General features: G+C 38.7%; 3 protein-coding genes across 6 annotated transcripts; 2 read left to right on the top strand and 1 right to left on the bottom strand.

Moving 5' to 3' along the window:
- Positions 1-403: 403 nt before the first annotated feature.
- On the top strand, positions 404-8,708 carry LOC103970448 (argininosuccinate lyase, chloroplastic). The gene is made up of 7 exons (XM_009384228.3): positions 404-869; positions 1,808-2,071; positions 3,029-3,145; positions 5,294-5,442; positions 7,140-7,431; positions 7,539-7,703; positions 8,223-8,708. Exons 1-7 carry the CDS (start codon positions 435-437, stop codon positions 8,493-8,495), a joined length of 1,695 nt encoding a protein of 564 aa, XP_009382503.2. The 5' UTR covers positions 404-434; the 3' UTR covers positions 8,496-8,708.
- A 326-nt stretch (positions 8,709-9,034) lies between these two features.
- LOC135627785 (uncharacterized) lies at positions 9,035-13,542 on the bottom strand. 4 transcript variants are annotated; one of them, XM_065134079.1, is made up of 8 exons: positions 13,314-13,542; positions 12,242-12,307; positions 11,898-12,128; positions 11,631-11,804; positions 11,343-11,449; positions 9,677-10,134; positions 9,507-9,593; positions 9,035-9,387 (listed from the first exon to the last, which is right to left on the bottom strand). In XM_065134079.1, exons 1-8 carry the CDS (start codon positions 13,467-13,469, stop codon positions 9,359-9,361), a joined length of 1,308 nt encoding a protein of 435 aa, XP_064990151.1. In that variant the 5' UTR covers positions 13,470-13,542; the 3' UTR covers positions 9,035-9,358. The 4 variants fall into 4 exon arrangements, with proteins under 4 accessions (XP_064990151.1, XP_064990154.1, XP_064990153.1 ...); XM_065134082.1 differs by having other exon boundaries at positions 9,454-9,572; XM_065134081.1 differs by having other exon boundaries at positions 9,507-9,572.
- A 650-nt stretch (positions 13,543-14,192) lies between these two features.
- LOC135627786 (calvin cycle protein CP12-2, chloroplastic-like) lies at positions 14,193-14,840 on the top strand. The gene has a single exon (XM_065134083.1). It carries the CDS (start codon positions 14,229-14,231, stop codon positions 14,616-14,618), a length of 390 nt encoding a protein of 129 aa, XP_064990155.1. The 5' UTR covers positions 14,193-14,228; the 3' UTR covers positions 14,619-14,840.
- Positions 14,841-15,269: the final 429 nt, after the last annotated feature.

Here is a 15,269-nt window from a genome sequence, read left to right as displayed (position 1 = left end):
CTCATTCCTTTTTCTTTTTTCTTTTTTTTGGAAGAAAGAAGTTTTTGTACATCTGAAAAGACTTTCTATTTATTGTTAAATTCTGAAATAATAAAACATTCGATTTTGTTGTCATAATAAAAAATAATAAGACTTTTATAATCGCACGTGCCATACACGTTCTCCTCCACCAAGACATCCTGATGAGGTGGCACGCCACCATTAGCTAAGCTGAGGGGGGCCGCTCGGAACACGTGCACTGGGCACGCGATTCACGTTGCCAACCCTTGGCACGTGGCGATGCACCCATCCTTCTGATGACGCGGCAGGTGACAAACCATTGGTTGAAAGATATGGGGGCCGCTGCGGGCCTTTTCCACGTGTACGGCAGGCACACGCGACACTCACGAACCCTCGTCACGAGAATGACTTACTGTTCTCGGTGGGATGGTTGAATGAAGTGTGGACTCTCCGTCGCCTCCGCTCCCCCTTCCCACTTCCCCGCTCGATCCAATTATTTATCGGACTACCTGCTTCGAATGAACGCGATGAGGGCTCTCTGCCACCCCGTGCTCCCTTCCTTCTCCTCCTCCACACGCAGCCCAACCCCCTGCCGCCGCCGCCGCCGCCTCCCGACGTTTTCGGCCGCACCCCGCCGACGCGCCGATCGCTGGATCCTCGCCGCCGCCCCGGAGGCCATGGCATCCACCCAGCCCTGGACGGCGCAGGAGCAGGAGAAGGCCAAGGAGGCCAAGCTGTGGGGCGGGCGGTTCGAGGACAGTGTCACCGACGCCGTCGAGCGCTTCAGCGAGTCCGTCTCCTTCGACAAGGCGCTCTACAAGCAGGACATCATGGGTAGCCGCGCCCACGCCCGGATGCTCGCCCACCAGGTGAGTCGTCATGCGTTTGCCATTGTCGGCAGTCCTTGAGCACGAGTTGCTCGAAGAAATCACGCTCGCGGGTGTTAGTTCTTTTCACTTCTGGTGATGCTTTTCAAGGATTATGGTTATGCTTTTACTTCTTTTTCAGGATTCTGGATGAGTTGGGGTAGGAATTGTGGTCATTACTTTTCTTAGTTTTCAGGATTCTGGAAGAGTTTGTGCGAGAGGGGTTGGAATTGGCTCTCAATTTGTTAAGTTGGCGTTTTGGGTTTTAGCTCTACTCTGGAGGGTTCTGTAGAAGGATATCTAACTTTGTTTCATTATGCAGTCTTATCCATCGTTTTGACTCGAAATTTGATCAACTGGACCACAGATGAGCAACCTTGATACCAAAGCTCACCAACCATTTAAAGTTCTTTTAATGTTCAATAGTAGTGTGTTTAAACATTCGGATAAGAACTTTTTCTATGAAATAATCATGTTTATCATCCTGTGAAACGGATGATTTAGTTATGTTTTGGTTGGTGATTTTTAGAAATCTACAGCATGGAGAGAGTTCCAAGAGAATAGAGTGGAAGTCTACTTCAGGTTTTGTGCTACACTACTTGAGCCATTTTATGCAAATCTCATCTCTTGAGAACATCTAACAATGCTGAAAACCATCTATTTTCTGTCAGGGACATGACTAGACTATGCAATGATGCTAGTTTTGGTGAACAAATGGGATATTGTGTTCACTTTAAACGCAAAATGCTTTATTAATTAAATTTCATATATTATGTGAGTTACAAGTTCAGAGTAGACTTTAGAAAAGAAATTATGTTTACATAAGTATAATGAGCGTTTCTATAATGCATTATATTTACGAAGCGACTCTTGAATCAACTTTTGTCACTTTATTTCTTCTGAAGAAGGCATTTCATTTACTAATCATTACTGTGGTGCAGGGTTTAATGACTGTCAGCGATAGAGATAGCATACTGCATGGTCTTGATGAGATAGAGAGACGAATTGAGGCAGGGGAGTTTGTTTGGAGAATGGATAGGGAGGATGTGCACATGAATATTGAAGCTGCACTCACAGAAGTTATCGGGGAACCTGCGAAAAAACTCCACACCGCAAGAAGCCGAAATGATCAAGTTGTAACAGATCTCCGCTTGTGGTGTAGGGAAGCCACTGATAAAATTGTGGCATCCATCAAACAACTTCAGGTTCATACATTTCATTTAGTATGTTGCATTTTTTCCCTGAAAATCTCATTGTTTTTGTCTGAATGCTGCTTATCTTGTAATTGAATGTACAAAAACCATTAATTGTTATTCTCCACATAGACAATTGTGCCTTTTTCATTATCCCTGAATTCCTTACCCACATACTCCCACATGTGCACCATAATTATGAAAATATACCCTTCTGTTTTGACATATGCTATTGTAAATGTAATATTATATCTAACTTTACAAAGTAAAATTCTCATGGCTTGATACAAGTTTTTGTTGGTTCTTTTTGCTCTTCTTTCCTTAATTTGGCATGAAATGCATAATATTTGATAAGTTTGATCAGGTGAGAGTCATGTTTAAAACTTCATATCAATAAATCTATTTAGGCTCATGTTAACCTATTTCTTATAATTACATTATGCGAAATTGGCTAGAGAGAGAAGAAAACATTCATTGTCAAGCCACCAACTGTGTATGTTGGAATTAATTTTGACCTCAAATAAATATTTACACTTTTGAATTATATTTCTTGATTGAAGCATTAATTGTCTCTTGCAGATTATTTTTATTAATTGTGCATCTGGTACAATATATTGTTATGTAGAGACATGCCATTTTCGGTTGTCTCAACCTCTGGATACTCTCCAGAAACATATATGCTATTAGAAACAGCTTGAGGTCATGTTAATTAAAGGCATGCATATAACTATTTTGATGTTCCTATATGCTGAGTCTCAGAGTATGCTATGATCTTTATGCATGTTGAGCTTGACAAAAACATTGTTATCTTAATATAATGTATGGATCTGTGAGGTTGAAAAGTTTCTTGAACATATGGTTACAGGATTTCTTGCTTTAATGGTCTGATGGACTTGATCTATTCTTTTTCCTGTTCAAAATGGTTATACGACATTCTATGAAATATTATTCAATTCTTATATTTTTCAGGTGGCCTTAATCAAATTAGGTTTGAGCAATGAAGGACTGATAGTTCCTGGTTACACTCATCTACAGAGGGCACAACCTGTCTTGCTGCAACATCTCTTGTTATCATATGTTGAACAGGTAATAATCCTGCATACATTTATTTCTAATTGGAGAATAGTAGGCAAATAAAAGTTAGAAATAGAAGATGGAAATATAATTACCAAGAATGTCAGGAAACATGTATGAATTTCTCAATCAATAATAGCCTTTAATAAAGGAGGCAAGATATAGAAACTCATTTTAAAAGCATGTTTGAGGGAATAAGTTCGTGCAATAATGTAGACTTTTCTGATGGTTGAAGTATTTGGTCTAAGAAGATTTCATTTTGGTAGAGAAGGTGAAGCACACTCCATCGGAGTTGATGTGGGCTGGTTTACCAATGTAGATCATGACAGTAATAAGCAGATTCCTTGGTCATACTTACACAAGTGTATATAACTTTTGATCCTTGATATTGCTGAAAAGTGGCTCTGTCAAGTACTTTGTGAAGTCAAGACTGGTTAGTGAGCTCTTTCTCTATGGTTGAAGCATTTGGTCTAAGAAAATTGCTGATTCATTAGAGAAGATGAAGTGCACTACAATGTAGTTGATGTAGGCTAGTTTACTGTTGTGGATCATGAAAGCAGTAAGCTGGTCCTATGTATATGCCTACAAGTGGATGAAATGTTGGTTTGTTGATAGATTGTTTGCTGTACCACCCAAAACAGTATGGTACGGGCAGTATATACCGGTCTAAGCATGGGCCGATATGTCGACTATCCTGTTTCTTGCGGTCCAGTTAAATTAATAGAAAATTCAAAAAAATGGTGGAGCCCTGTCCAAATCAGTATTAAAAACGAAAATAATAATCCTCTTCTCACGTAAGATGCCGCCGCCTTGTTGTTGCCACTTCACCATTGTTGCTTCAACGCTTTCTCGTCATTGTCGTTGATGCTTTGACAATGCCGTTGCCTCGCCATTGCCGCTTCTCTTTTCCTCTTCTTTTTTCTTCTTCCTTCTTCCTTCTCCATATCTTCCTCTTCTTCCTTCTTCCTTCCTCCTTCCTCCTTCCTCCTTCCTCCCTCCACCGCCCTTTCCACTTCTCTCTTTTTCTTCCTTGCCGAACAACCAGTATACATTTGCATATCATGGGCTGGTATACTGATACAGATCGGTACATATCGTTCTGACAAATTACTGGAATGGGTCTGATACCCGAAAAGGCAATCCTTGGTTGTTAGTGCTTACAATGGCTGTATCAAGTACCGTATGAAGTCAAGAATGGCTAGTGAGCATACATATTAAACACTACTTATTCAGCTATCAGGTTACGATACCTTGATCCAGAAACAACTAACTGATTGGCTTAAGTTTAATTTCCTAATGATAAATCTGGAAACTTTAGACTCAAAATATGTTGTCCGTCCAAGCCTTAGATCTTGTATTGGTTGTAGATTTTACATTTTATTCTTTCTCCCAAAGATTTAACTAGACAAATATTTGGCACTAACCCTAAGGTAAGGGGTGGCGGATTTAATGCATGAGACTTTATGTCAATTCAAGGTCTAGGGTGGGTCAATACGCATAGCCTTGTGCTTGTAGAAGATCTACTAGGCATGTTTTACCTTGAGATAAAATGTGGAATTGAGATAGGTTTTGGCTTTACAGAACAATGAGTTCATCATTATTAGTCACATATAGACCTGTAAAATAGACATTAAGCTGTTATGAAAGGTGGTCTTAAGTTCAGGAATTTAAGGGATAATAATAGACATAAAATGGCTTGATAATGATCATAGACCTCACATGACAACTTGCAGAAATGGTCCTTTGCTGGTTGTTAAACCTATCATAATATGTCCATAGAATAACACTGCTTGACCATCATTCGAGTCTTAGACTTGAGAATGCCATTTGGGTAACACCTTTGGCTCCCACTTGGCTTGCCTTCTATGGTCTTGTTTAATAAAGCATCAACTGAAGAAGACATAAGATTTATCTAGAGAAACAAAGAGGATACATTTCTGTATGATGATTTTTCCATCTTAAGATGCATCATAGACAGTGTGTCATTTCTTTCAGTTAAGATGTGAGTTATTTGACTATTTTGTTTGCTCTAACTTATTTGAAAATTTAAACTATGGTCAGATATGTATGTTCCAAGGAACATATTTTTTTTTATAATGACGAGTGTTAATTCTTTGAGTTAAACTTGCATAACTATGTAAGTGATGTGATATGTTGTAGCTTGAACGTGATGTCGGTCGGCTGGTTGATTGCAAGGATCGGATGAACTTCTGCCCCTTAGGTGCTTGTGCGTTGGCTGGTACTGGCCTTCCTATTGACAGATTTCTTACTTCAGATGCTCTGGGATTTACTGCTCCTATGAGAAACAGGTATGTTTATTTTCATATATACCTTTAAATAAAGTTAATCTGTTGTTCATTGTACCTGTATTTCATCAACCCAGCTGTTTCCAGCCTGAACTGCCTGCCATTTGATTTTATGTGATTGTTAAGTATTATCATCATGTGATGACAATTATCTCATTGATTTATCACAATAAAGAAATCAGTTATTTAGAAATCTGTAGCAATTACAAATTCTTTTGTTTCTACAAACACCATTTTTTTTATCATTTTAGTCACTTATGTTCTAAAGTTGATGTCTCCTGTGCACCATTGTACAAATAGTTGACTTTCCACAGGACCCACATTGCTGCCATCATGGATTTTATACATGGAAGGTCATCTCGATAATTTATCCAGCCCAGACTTCATCTATTTACTAGGCTTATCCCTATTCATCATTTTACATAACAGGATGCTTTTTGTTAGTTCAAATGAGAATCTGCAAATTATACCCATATCTGAATGTTCATGTAGACTTGAGGAGGGGAAACACATAGACGTTTTGATAAATAATTAAAAAGACAACTTTATCTGAAAGAAGAGGGGGGTAAGGGAAGAGGCTTCATATCTTAGTGAAAGTGAAAAAGATGACCGCATGTCGTTTGCTTTTATAATGGTTAATTTAATGTTCCAGTGACTTGTTAATTACATTTCCACTGGTGAGATCTAATAACATAAAGGTTCTCATTCACCTTTTTGTCTTGTTGTGTAAGGTTCTCACAAACAAGTTAATGTAGTTAAAAGTGGTCTTCTGATATCTACATTGTTTGGGTATCTTTTTTAGTTCTGATCTCTTCAAGCTACATGCTTGCTGTTTACACTTTTGTTTGGTGGACCATCAAAACATTCAAGACCTTTACCCATGACACTGCAAAGTTGTAATATTGGACCTGCAAACCAACATATACCTACAGAATTTCTTCCTCAATATGGATTTAGAAGAAGTAAGAAAAAAGAAAATAGCTGATCTGCATTAAATAAGTGTAAGCATGGATGGATTAGTTCAAAGATTTAGACAGTCCCTATGTTGCAAGTCATAAATAAGGGCATTATTTGGGGTGCTTCTAAAACAGAATTTCCCTGGATGTCCTTTTGGTCCTCAGTTTTTTTTCCATTATGTGGAAACGGTAGGACATCTTTTTCTATTTATTGGATAAATCAACTAAAATCTCCCAATCCCTTGTTTTGTAACTATTCGTATTATAGTTAATTTTTAACTTTAGTTTGATGTGAAATATTTGTCATGATGAATGAAAATCAAACGGTGATTTATGTAAATATGGCTGTTGCAATTTGTTAATTTAGAATTACATCCTTTTTTCAGTAGATAGTTCGACATTACATTATCGGGTATTTTAAGACTTCTGCTGATATCCATTAATCAGTTGGTGACTCTTTATCACTCCCGGGTTGCAACATGCATTAATTGACACTTTCTAGCAGTTAATCTTTATTCAATACGGCTATGCTACTACTTAAGGATTCTCAAGATGAAACTTCGGAAAGGATTTTCCTGGTCAACTGCAATGTTCTGTTAGTTTCATGACTATAAATAGAGACAAAAGAAACTAATGATAAAAAAATTATGTTGAATATAATTTTTTTTTCACAATTTCTCCTTGCGATTATCATTTTTCATCCAGGTGCTGTTTGATTTGTCCCTAAATATCTCTTTTGTGTAGCATTGATGCAGTATCAGATCGTGATTTTGTCCTGGAGTTTCTGTCAGCTAATTCAATAGCAGCTGTTCATCTTTCACGGCTTGGTGAGGAGTGGGTTTTGTGGGCATCAGAGGAGTTTGGTTTCTTGACCCCAAGCGACTCAGTATCTACTGGAAGCAGCATTATGCCACAGAAGAAAAATCCAGATCCTATGGAACTTGTCCGTGGAAAATCTGCTAGAGTTGTTGGAGATCTTATGACCCTTCTTGTTCTATGCAAAGGGCTTCCGCAAGCATACAATCGTGATCTACAAGTATATATTTGCCACTGAAAATGCTTTTTCCATTTTCCTTTGAGATATAGAATTTCATAATTTTTGTTGCTTCTATATGACGGCGAGGACAATTTCTCTCGAAACAGGAAGACAAAGAACCTCTATTTGACAGTGTTAAGACTGTACTGGGGATGCTTGAAGTAACAACTGAATTTGCGCAGAACATCACATTCAATCATGCAAGAATACGAAAAGTTTTGCCAGCTGGACATCTTGATGCTACTACCCTTGCTGATTATCTTGTGAACAAGGTAAATCTATTGTTGCTTTTGATAATCGGTACAGAATAGTTTTTTTTTTTTTACAAAGTTCGTAATGACCTTAATATTCTTATCCAACCCCCAAAAAATTCCGAACTGTTCTACAAGTTGCTTCAGTTATTAAAACCAATGATCTTTTTAGTTATGAAGTTCAAGAAATGAAGGCAACATGGTAGCTTTAAGGGATTCATCTTCTTTTCTGTTTTTTTTTTCAATTGAACACTTTGGAGACTTCCATGGAAGTTTGTCATCATTGTAAAATATTTTTACTTTTCTATCTTGTTAATAGATAAAGCTCTAAAAGGAATAGGCCTGCTAAGAATGTTCCATACGGTTCAAAATGATGCATAAAAGGCCCATGGGCTTGCTTCTTATTATTCATGAGCAGCTCACTCATTACATTTATCTCTTTACCAATTTCTTGTATTTTATTTCTGTTGTTTGTTTGCACTAGTCAATTTTCCACTTGGCTCTGAAAATTCCTCTCATGTTTGCATTTTCGTTGAACAGGGGCTGCCCTTCAGGACTTCTCATGAGATAGTTGGAAGGTGTGTGGCTTTATGTGTCGCAAGAAACTGTCAGCTTTCGGAGCTTCCTCTTGACCAGCTACAGGGAATTAATTCCATCTTCAAGGAGGATGTTTATGATTTTCTAGGAGTTGAAAATTCAGTTAACAAGTTCTCCTCCTACGGGTCGACAGGTTCAGAATGTGTTGCAGAACAACTCAGCTTCTGGATTTCGAAGCTTCAGATTGGTCAAACGGAAAATGAGAAGACAGAGTAATGACTACAACCTCCTTATTTATGACTACCATTAGCTGGTTGTTCTTTTTTGATGTACTGAGTTATGAATATGGTTGTTGGATGTAACAAAAGCTACTATGCTACAGTGGATGGTTAACACCTGGTCTCATATCTTAGTAAGGTTTATCGAGTCCAAACTCATTGGGTTTTTAGTGAAATTTTTGCCAAGGGATATCTGATTTCAAGATGCTAATAGCTAAAATAACCTATACTGTGTCATGAATTTTCCGCAAATTGTGTTCTTTAGATTCTAATTATCATGAATTGAAATGTGATTTTCTCTCTTTTTCTTAGACAACAGTCCTGTCTTGTCCAGTTAAAACAGATGTCTGGGGGACAGGAACTTAACAACTCAAATGAAATATCTTTTTTCTATTTTTCTCTCCTTAAAATTATACCTGCACAATGTGTTACATGACAATGATCAAGCTGAATTTTTTTTGGAGGTGGTCTTCTTACTTTTAAACACAGGATGCTATATATCCTCGAATCTGGGTTTTTGATAGTTGCAAAAGCGTGTATAAAGATTAAGATTCTGGTGACGGTGTTGGAATTCCTGCCAAAGATGTAATAAATCCATAAATCTGTGGCAATAATGAACTAAAACCACATTGTCCTTGCAAAGACTGAAAACAACGTTAAACCAATCTACCAATGCACAAGTTATGATGTTGGTCTACATCATTATCTAAATAAATCCTTACTCTTCTGGTTCATGGTTTACGGTTTCAGGTTGTGAGCCTGGTTGAATCATGTTCATCAATGACTCGAGCACATTCTTAACAATACTTTGCTAGTCACCTTCCAGTAAGAATCGCTCAACCGTTGCGATTGCAGATTGAGTCATGTGCCAGGATTAATCACCAGATTGGCTGCATAAGATAAAGGGAGGTTAGTGCAGATTCTAAAATTAAGTAAAAGAAGGGTTAGAACTGCACCTGAACTTGAGGCTCTGTTATCCATATGTGGTATATGATTCAGAGAACTGCACCTGAACTTGAGGCTCTGTTATCCATATTTGGTATATGATTCAGAACTCCAGAATGCTCCTCAGCAGCTGCTTCCAGAAATGCAATATCTTACAAATTGAGGAAAAAAACCAAATTTAGTTAAATAACATGATCATCGATGTAGATATGTAAGTCGATGAGCAAGATAAACCTGAGCTTGGCCACTTATCATCAGCAAGTCCAGTTGGTGGCAGAAAACCAGTTGGCAAATAAGCATCAACAGATTCACTGATACATCCCAAATTGTTTGGCTTGTTCTCATCAACGAGTCTAAATGGTGGCACAGGTTGTCCAGTCGGCAAATTAGCACCAAAAGACTGAGCCATGTATCCAGAATTGCCAACATACCTAGTAGAAAGATCTGTAGTTCCCTGATTACCAAAATGGTCTGTGAATGAGTGATACAAGTTATTAGTTTGCTGGTTGAACATGTGTAGCAACTGTGGGATGGTGCTAGAATATTGGATCCCACTGCGGACCACCCCAAAAAGTGGAGACGTATCGTTTTCGAACAAATTGTGACTCAACCTAAACAAGTGTTTGTTTTCGAGCAATAATTTGTCATAAGGTTTCCGGAAACTCCCTTCTCTGAACTCAAGATGGTGTCTCCTGAAAGAAATATAGACAAGTGCATAAACTTTGTAAAGAAGAAGGATCTTATTGCACTTTATAATTACAATTTAAGAAAAACCAGTTTATTTTGGTATCATTTCAGATCGATTGCAAACTTTAAAAACATAGAAATATAGCTGAAATGGAGGCCAACCAACAGTCCGCTTATTCAGTGCGATTATAGAAAGGGAATGTACATATTAATCATAAGATTTGATAAACTGAATTGAGGCAAAACAATTGCAGTAAGGCATTCTTCCGGTGTGATTGTGCTGGTTGATCCAAGGAGGTGGGAAAGAAAGAAACGATGGCAGATGTTACTCTTAGCAGGAAATGGAATTTTCCTCTTGGAAAAGGAGGAAACTGAAATAATTTAATATAAAATCATAAGAAATCAAGAGATTTAATATAAAAGAATGCTACTATCAGTTGACCTAACTTGATTTCATTTAAGCAAAGAATTCTAGACTTTCTTTTGTAGTTTCACTGCTTGCTCCGGGTAAACTACTGCTCAGGATAATTTGACCAAACGGAGATTTTGCAGGCTTCTGCATGTATCTTTGCCAGGTTAATATGGTAACTTCAAACGACACTTATAATTCTGAATGCTTCATCACAAAGAGAATGTGGAGGAACTCGGCTTATATGAGTGGCATCTCTACATTGGCTTTATGCTTTAAACGAGGGCTAAAATGACTGAGGATGATTGTAAAAGAGAGTTTCTTTTGGTAGTTCATGGAGGAATCTATTTCGCTGAAGCACTTAGCCATAACTGAGACTCTTTAAGTCCTGTAAAATTTCATGAAGCAGAACATGTCTATAAAATGCAACCAAAGCTAAATATTCTGGGGCTATTCAAGCTCAAACAGATAAGGCAGTAAAATTACGATGGAGATTCTTGATCTATTGAATGAATTTTGGAATCATGCAAGATCTATAGGTTTGCTCAGACTGAAGTTTATGGAGTTTACCTCTGTAGTCTTTGCTATCCTTACTCACTTGGTGTTTCTTCTATTTCTTGTCAGCTAAATAGATATTTCAAAGATGCTCAATTCCACATCATAGTTGGTAGCTTGTAGAATTTAGTTTAAAATTTTCTGTTTAATGAGGTGTTTTGGCTTATTATGTACCTGTACAGTTCTTGTAAATATAAGAAAATTTTTTCTCACAAGAAAGCATTACAAGCAAAGTTTAAGTTTACATACCTATATAAGCGAGATTGATCTTCAGTAAAGTCAGGAATTGGTTGCCACATGGGGTGCCTTCTTGGATCAGAAGAAACTAGTTCAAAGAGTTGTGGTGGTTTTTTTAGCTGCCCAAAAATTATCCATAAGTCACATGAAAACAACAATATGCCAACATTTTTAGCTGAAATTTTTTTGGTATAATTTTGAACAGAATATTCGTACAAAAACATAATTTGTTTGCTCATATAGGAGAAGTGGAAATGTACAACTGAATAATGCTTTTTCATAGAGGGAATCAAGTCTAACCTCAACTTCTAGGATGTCAGGTTGCTTGTCAGCGAAGTGGGCTCTAATTGCCGAGATCTCAGACCATTGGATCTCGAATTTTTTCTTAGATCCACATCTTAACATCTCCCACACAAATTTCTTTTTACCATAGAAACACTTGGCTGCTATATCACCTTCACCCACCGATACACACTACAATGGCAATAGAGGTAATTACTGAATTACAAACATTGAACACTAAGCTTAAGTTTAATATTTGCTTCAGCTCATAGAAAGTGAACCTACCTGCCATGAACCAATCTTCAGCATCAGTACTGGAACATTTATAATTCTTAATTTATCAGCTCGAGGTTCAGCATTGAGCTTATCATTTCCTGTATTTTGTTCTTCCAAGCTATTGTTTTGAGTTAATTCACTTGAAAGATTAATCTTCCTTTGCAGCTTCATATGGATGGAGTTCACAAATGATTCAGTTTTGTTCAACCACAGGCCCAGAGGACCTGATTCTTGATCTATCTGTAAATAAAAAACAGCATAAGTACAGTTAGTGTTCAACAGAGTATATCCAAATCTACTTAAATTGCAGGCAAACTAAGAAATATCAGATAATTTTGTTAGAATTAGTGTACCTTTGCTTCACTCATCCTGATCACTGATATTGCAAGGAATAGTAATCCAAGATAACTACAGCAAATCTGAAAACAGAAAAGAAATATCAGAGAACTATAAATATATACAACCTAAAATATACCAAAATATACAATGAAATTCCAACAATGATATGAAGACCTACAGACTAGTAATAGAAAATCCATTAAATCTACTGTAAATGATATATATAGGATACAAAATCTATATCGTATAATAAAATCAATTTTTCTTTCAAACTGAGTCCTTTTCAAGTCAAACATGATCCAACCTAGTCATGCATCAAGCTTGACTTGTCAAGAATAACAAACACTAAATTCTAGTTTGAACTTGATGTAATTCAAATAAGACGAGCTCGAGTAGAACACAAGCTTTTTCCGTCTCTGTTTGTGGGCCGGACTGCCCTAAACCCTAAAACCCAACCTGATAACCAGTGGATGCTTTCATATCCCAACACCATTTCCTGAGGCAAATGCTGTGCCTCGATTTCCCTAACCAACCTACCTGTTGAAGGCACTGAAAAGACCACAGATCATAATCCAGGTGGCGGAGGTGCACGTCCAGGCAACCGCTGATCTCCAGCCGTCAGCCTACAATGAGGCAGGAGGCCGCCTTCGGTTCCCTCCCAAGCTAGCAGAGGGAGGGGATGGGAGGAGAAAGAATCAGTCACCATCCCCCAAAGAAAAGGCTCGTGGCAGCAGAGTTAAGAGACGGATCAACTAGAACATGGTGACCATAACATGCCTCCATTGCCCTCATCGATCAACCAGAACAGAGAAAATTCTTACTGTTAGGACTTGCCCAATTCCCAATCTATCAAATCATGGAAGAAGGCACAAAAAGTCACCACAGATTACTCCCTATTCAAGAAGCATATGTATTAACCCTAAACACCTACCCGAGAGGATCCGTGTAATTCCTGTTCAAAGATCGAACCGCAGCGATGCTCATCAATAGTTTACCTACTTCTTGATGCGCACCTCCCGGTTCAAGCGAGGTCGATCGACGACATCGAGGAGGAGGAAGGTTTAGATCGGATTGAAGCGCGCTTACCTCGAATCTCGAATGAGTCGGGGGTTCACAGGGCGCAGCGCTCACTGGTTCGAGGATCGACAATCGGAGGAGCGAGCGGCCCTCCACCGATACAACCAACGCCGGGGTCTCTATAATTACAAAGAGAGAAGCGCGCGAAGTGGAGAGGAATCCCATCTTATAATCACTACCTCCGTAACCCAACTCACCCGCCAAATTGAAGTGGTTATGCCCTTTTTTTCCGCACCATACTAAAACTACGTTTGAAATATATATATATATATATATAAACACATTTTTAATTTTTTTTACTGATTATTATATTAATTTTTTCGCCTTTTTTACCTGGAAAATTTTTCTTTTGCTTTTTATATTGATTGCATAAGAGATTAAGAGTAAGAATCATTAACGCTTTAGGCTTAAGCAATAATACTCATTGATCTTAGAAATTAGACCATTAGTCAGAGAGTTCTTTGTACCATCACTCAGATTTTGACTTTGGGTTAAGTCTACTACTGCTCCTCGAGATCCATTTGAAGTCAACATGTCATTACTTCTCTACTTTTCCATCTAATTTTTCCTTTCTAATTTTTCCTTTCTCTATAATGTTATATACAGAATAAGATGGTTGCCACCACCACTGGTTCTTCCCTTCCTCGTTCCTATCGGAAGCTAAGTACACGCTACACTGCAGCCTAAGGTTGCTATAAGAACTTTGTGTGGTCATACTAATGGCACAGTAGTCTTTCACTCGTTCACGTTGTACCACTCCAAGGTGCAGTAAATATCTACGAGCCTGTGGATGTCGTGCCCTCCACTTGGCTCCAAGGAGATAAGAAATGTGTGTCCTCCAATGCACCATGAAACCAATCAAATAGCTCAGGATTGCAGCCTCCCACTCACAGTACCAACCGCAAGAAGAAGCAGGCAGTAACCATGGCGACGACAGTATGTGGCGTGAGCCTCTCCACCCGAAGGGCTGTGTTCGTGAAGGCGGAGCCGCTTAGGCCGCGACAGACCCACGCAAGGCTCCTCCCTTTGCTCGACCGCGGTGTTCGCCGCCGCCGCAGCACGGTGCTCGTGGCGAGCGCGCCGTCGACGCCGCCCGACATCTCCGAGAAGGTCTCGGAGAGCATCAAGAAGGCGGAGGAGGCGTGCGCGGGGGACGCGGTGGCCGGGGAGTGCGCGGCGGCGTGGGACGAGGTGGAGGAGCTCAGCGCCGCGGCGAGCCACGCCAGGGACAAGCTCAAGACTGACTCCGACCCCCTGGAGAACTACTGCAAGGACAACCCCGAGACCGACGAGTGCCGCACCTACGACAACTGAAGTAGTAATCGAGGAGAGGCAGTGGAGAAGGTGATCCAGACACACTGCGTCACTGCATGATGCTTGCAGAAACTTGTGGTGGCTTCTCTTTGCCTAAACTTCTACTTGCATCTGAACTCTATTGTATTACAGCTGCTTTGACTCTGCAATAGCATTACAGTTTATGTACTCACTATTTAATGAAGGCAATGGGAAATTGGTGTTAATATCTTGTTGGAGACACACACAGCAATAGGCTATTTTTGTATGTTTATTTTATTTTGTGCAAGATTCATGCATAAATCATCTCTGCAAGATCATAAAGTCATTTCAATCTTTTCAATAGCATTATTATCTAAAATAACTATTACCTATTTACATCTCTGCTGCAGGACTCTACAAATATATATAGTAAATACTTTTCATTTGCAATTGCCCAGAAAGAGTGTAGTTTGTTCATTATGATACCCTTCTTCATAAATGTAAAGTTTTTATCATCAAGCAGTGAAGAAAATACTTGTATCCCCACTAATTTTTCAGACAGTAAAGCTCAGATGTTGATAGGCCCAAACTAAATTGCTAAGGGGCAATATTTTGGCTAATGGTGAAGAAGAGTTGAGTGTTTTAGTTACATCAGATTGGTACCAAACTCTGTTCATAGAGATAATATGA

The sequence above is a fragment of the Musa acuminata genome, chromosome BXJ2-11 (assembly GCF_036884655.1).
Source record: "Musa acuminata AAA Group cultivar baxijiao chromosome BXJ2-11, Cavendish_Baxijiao_AAA, whole genome shotgun sequence".
Lineage (NCBI taxonomy): Eukaryota > Viridiplantae > Streptophyta > Magnoliopsida > Zingiberales > Musaceae > Musa > Musa acuminata.
This window is presented reverse-complemented; position numbering and strand designations above follow the sequence as displayed.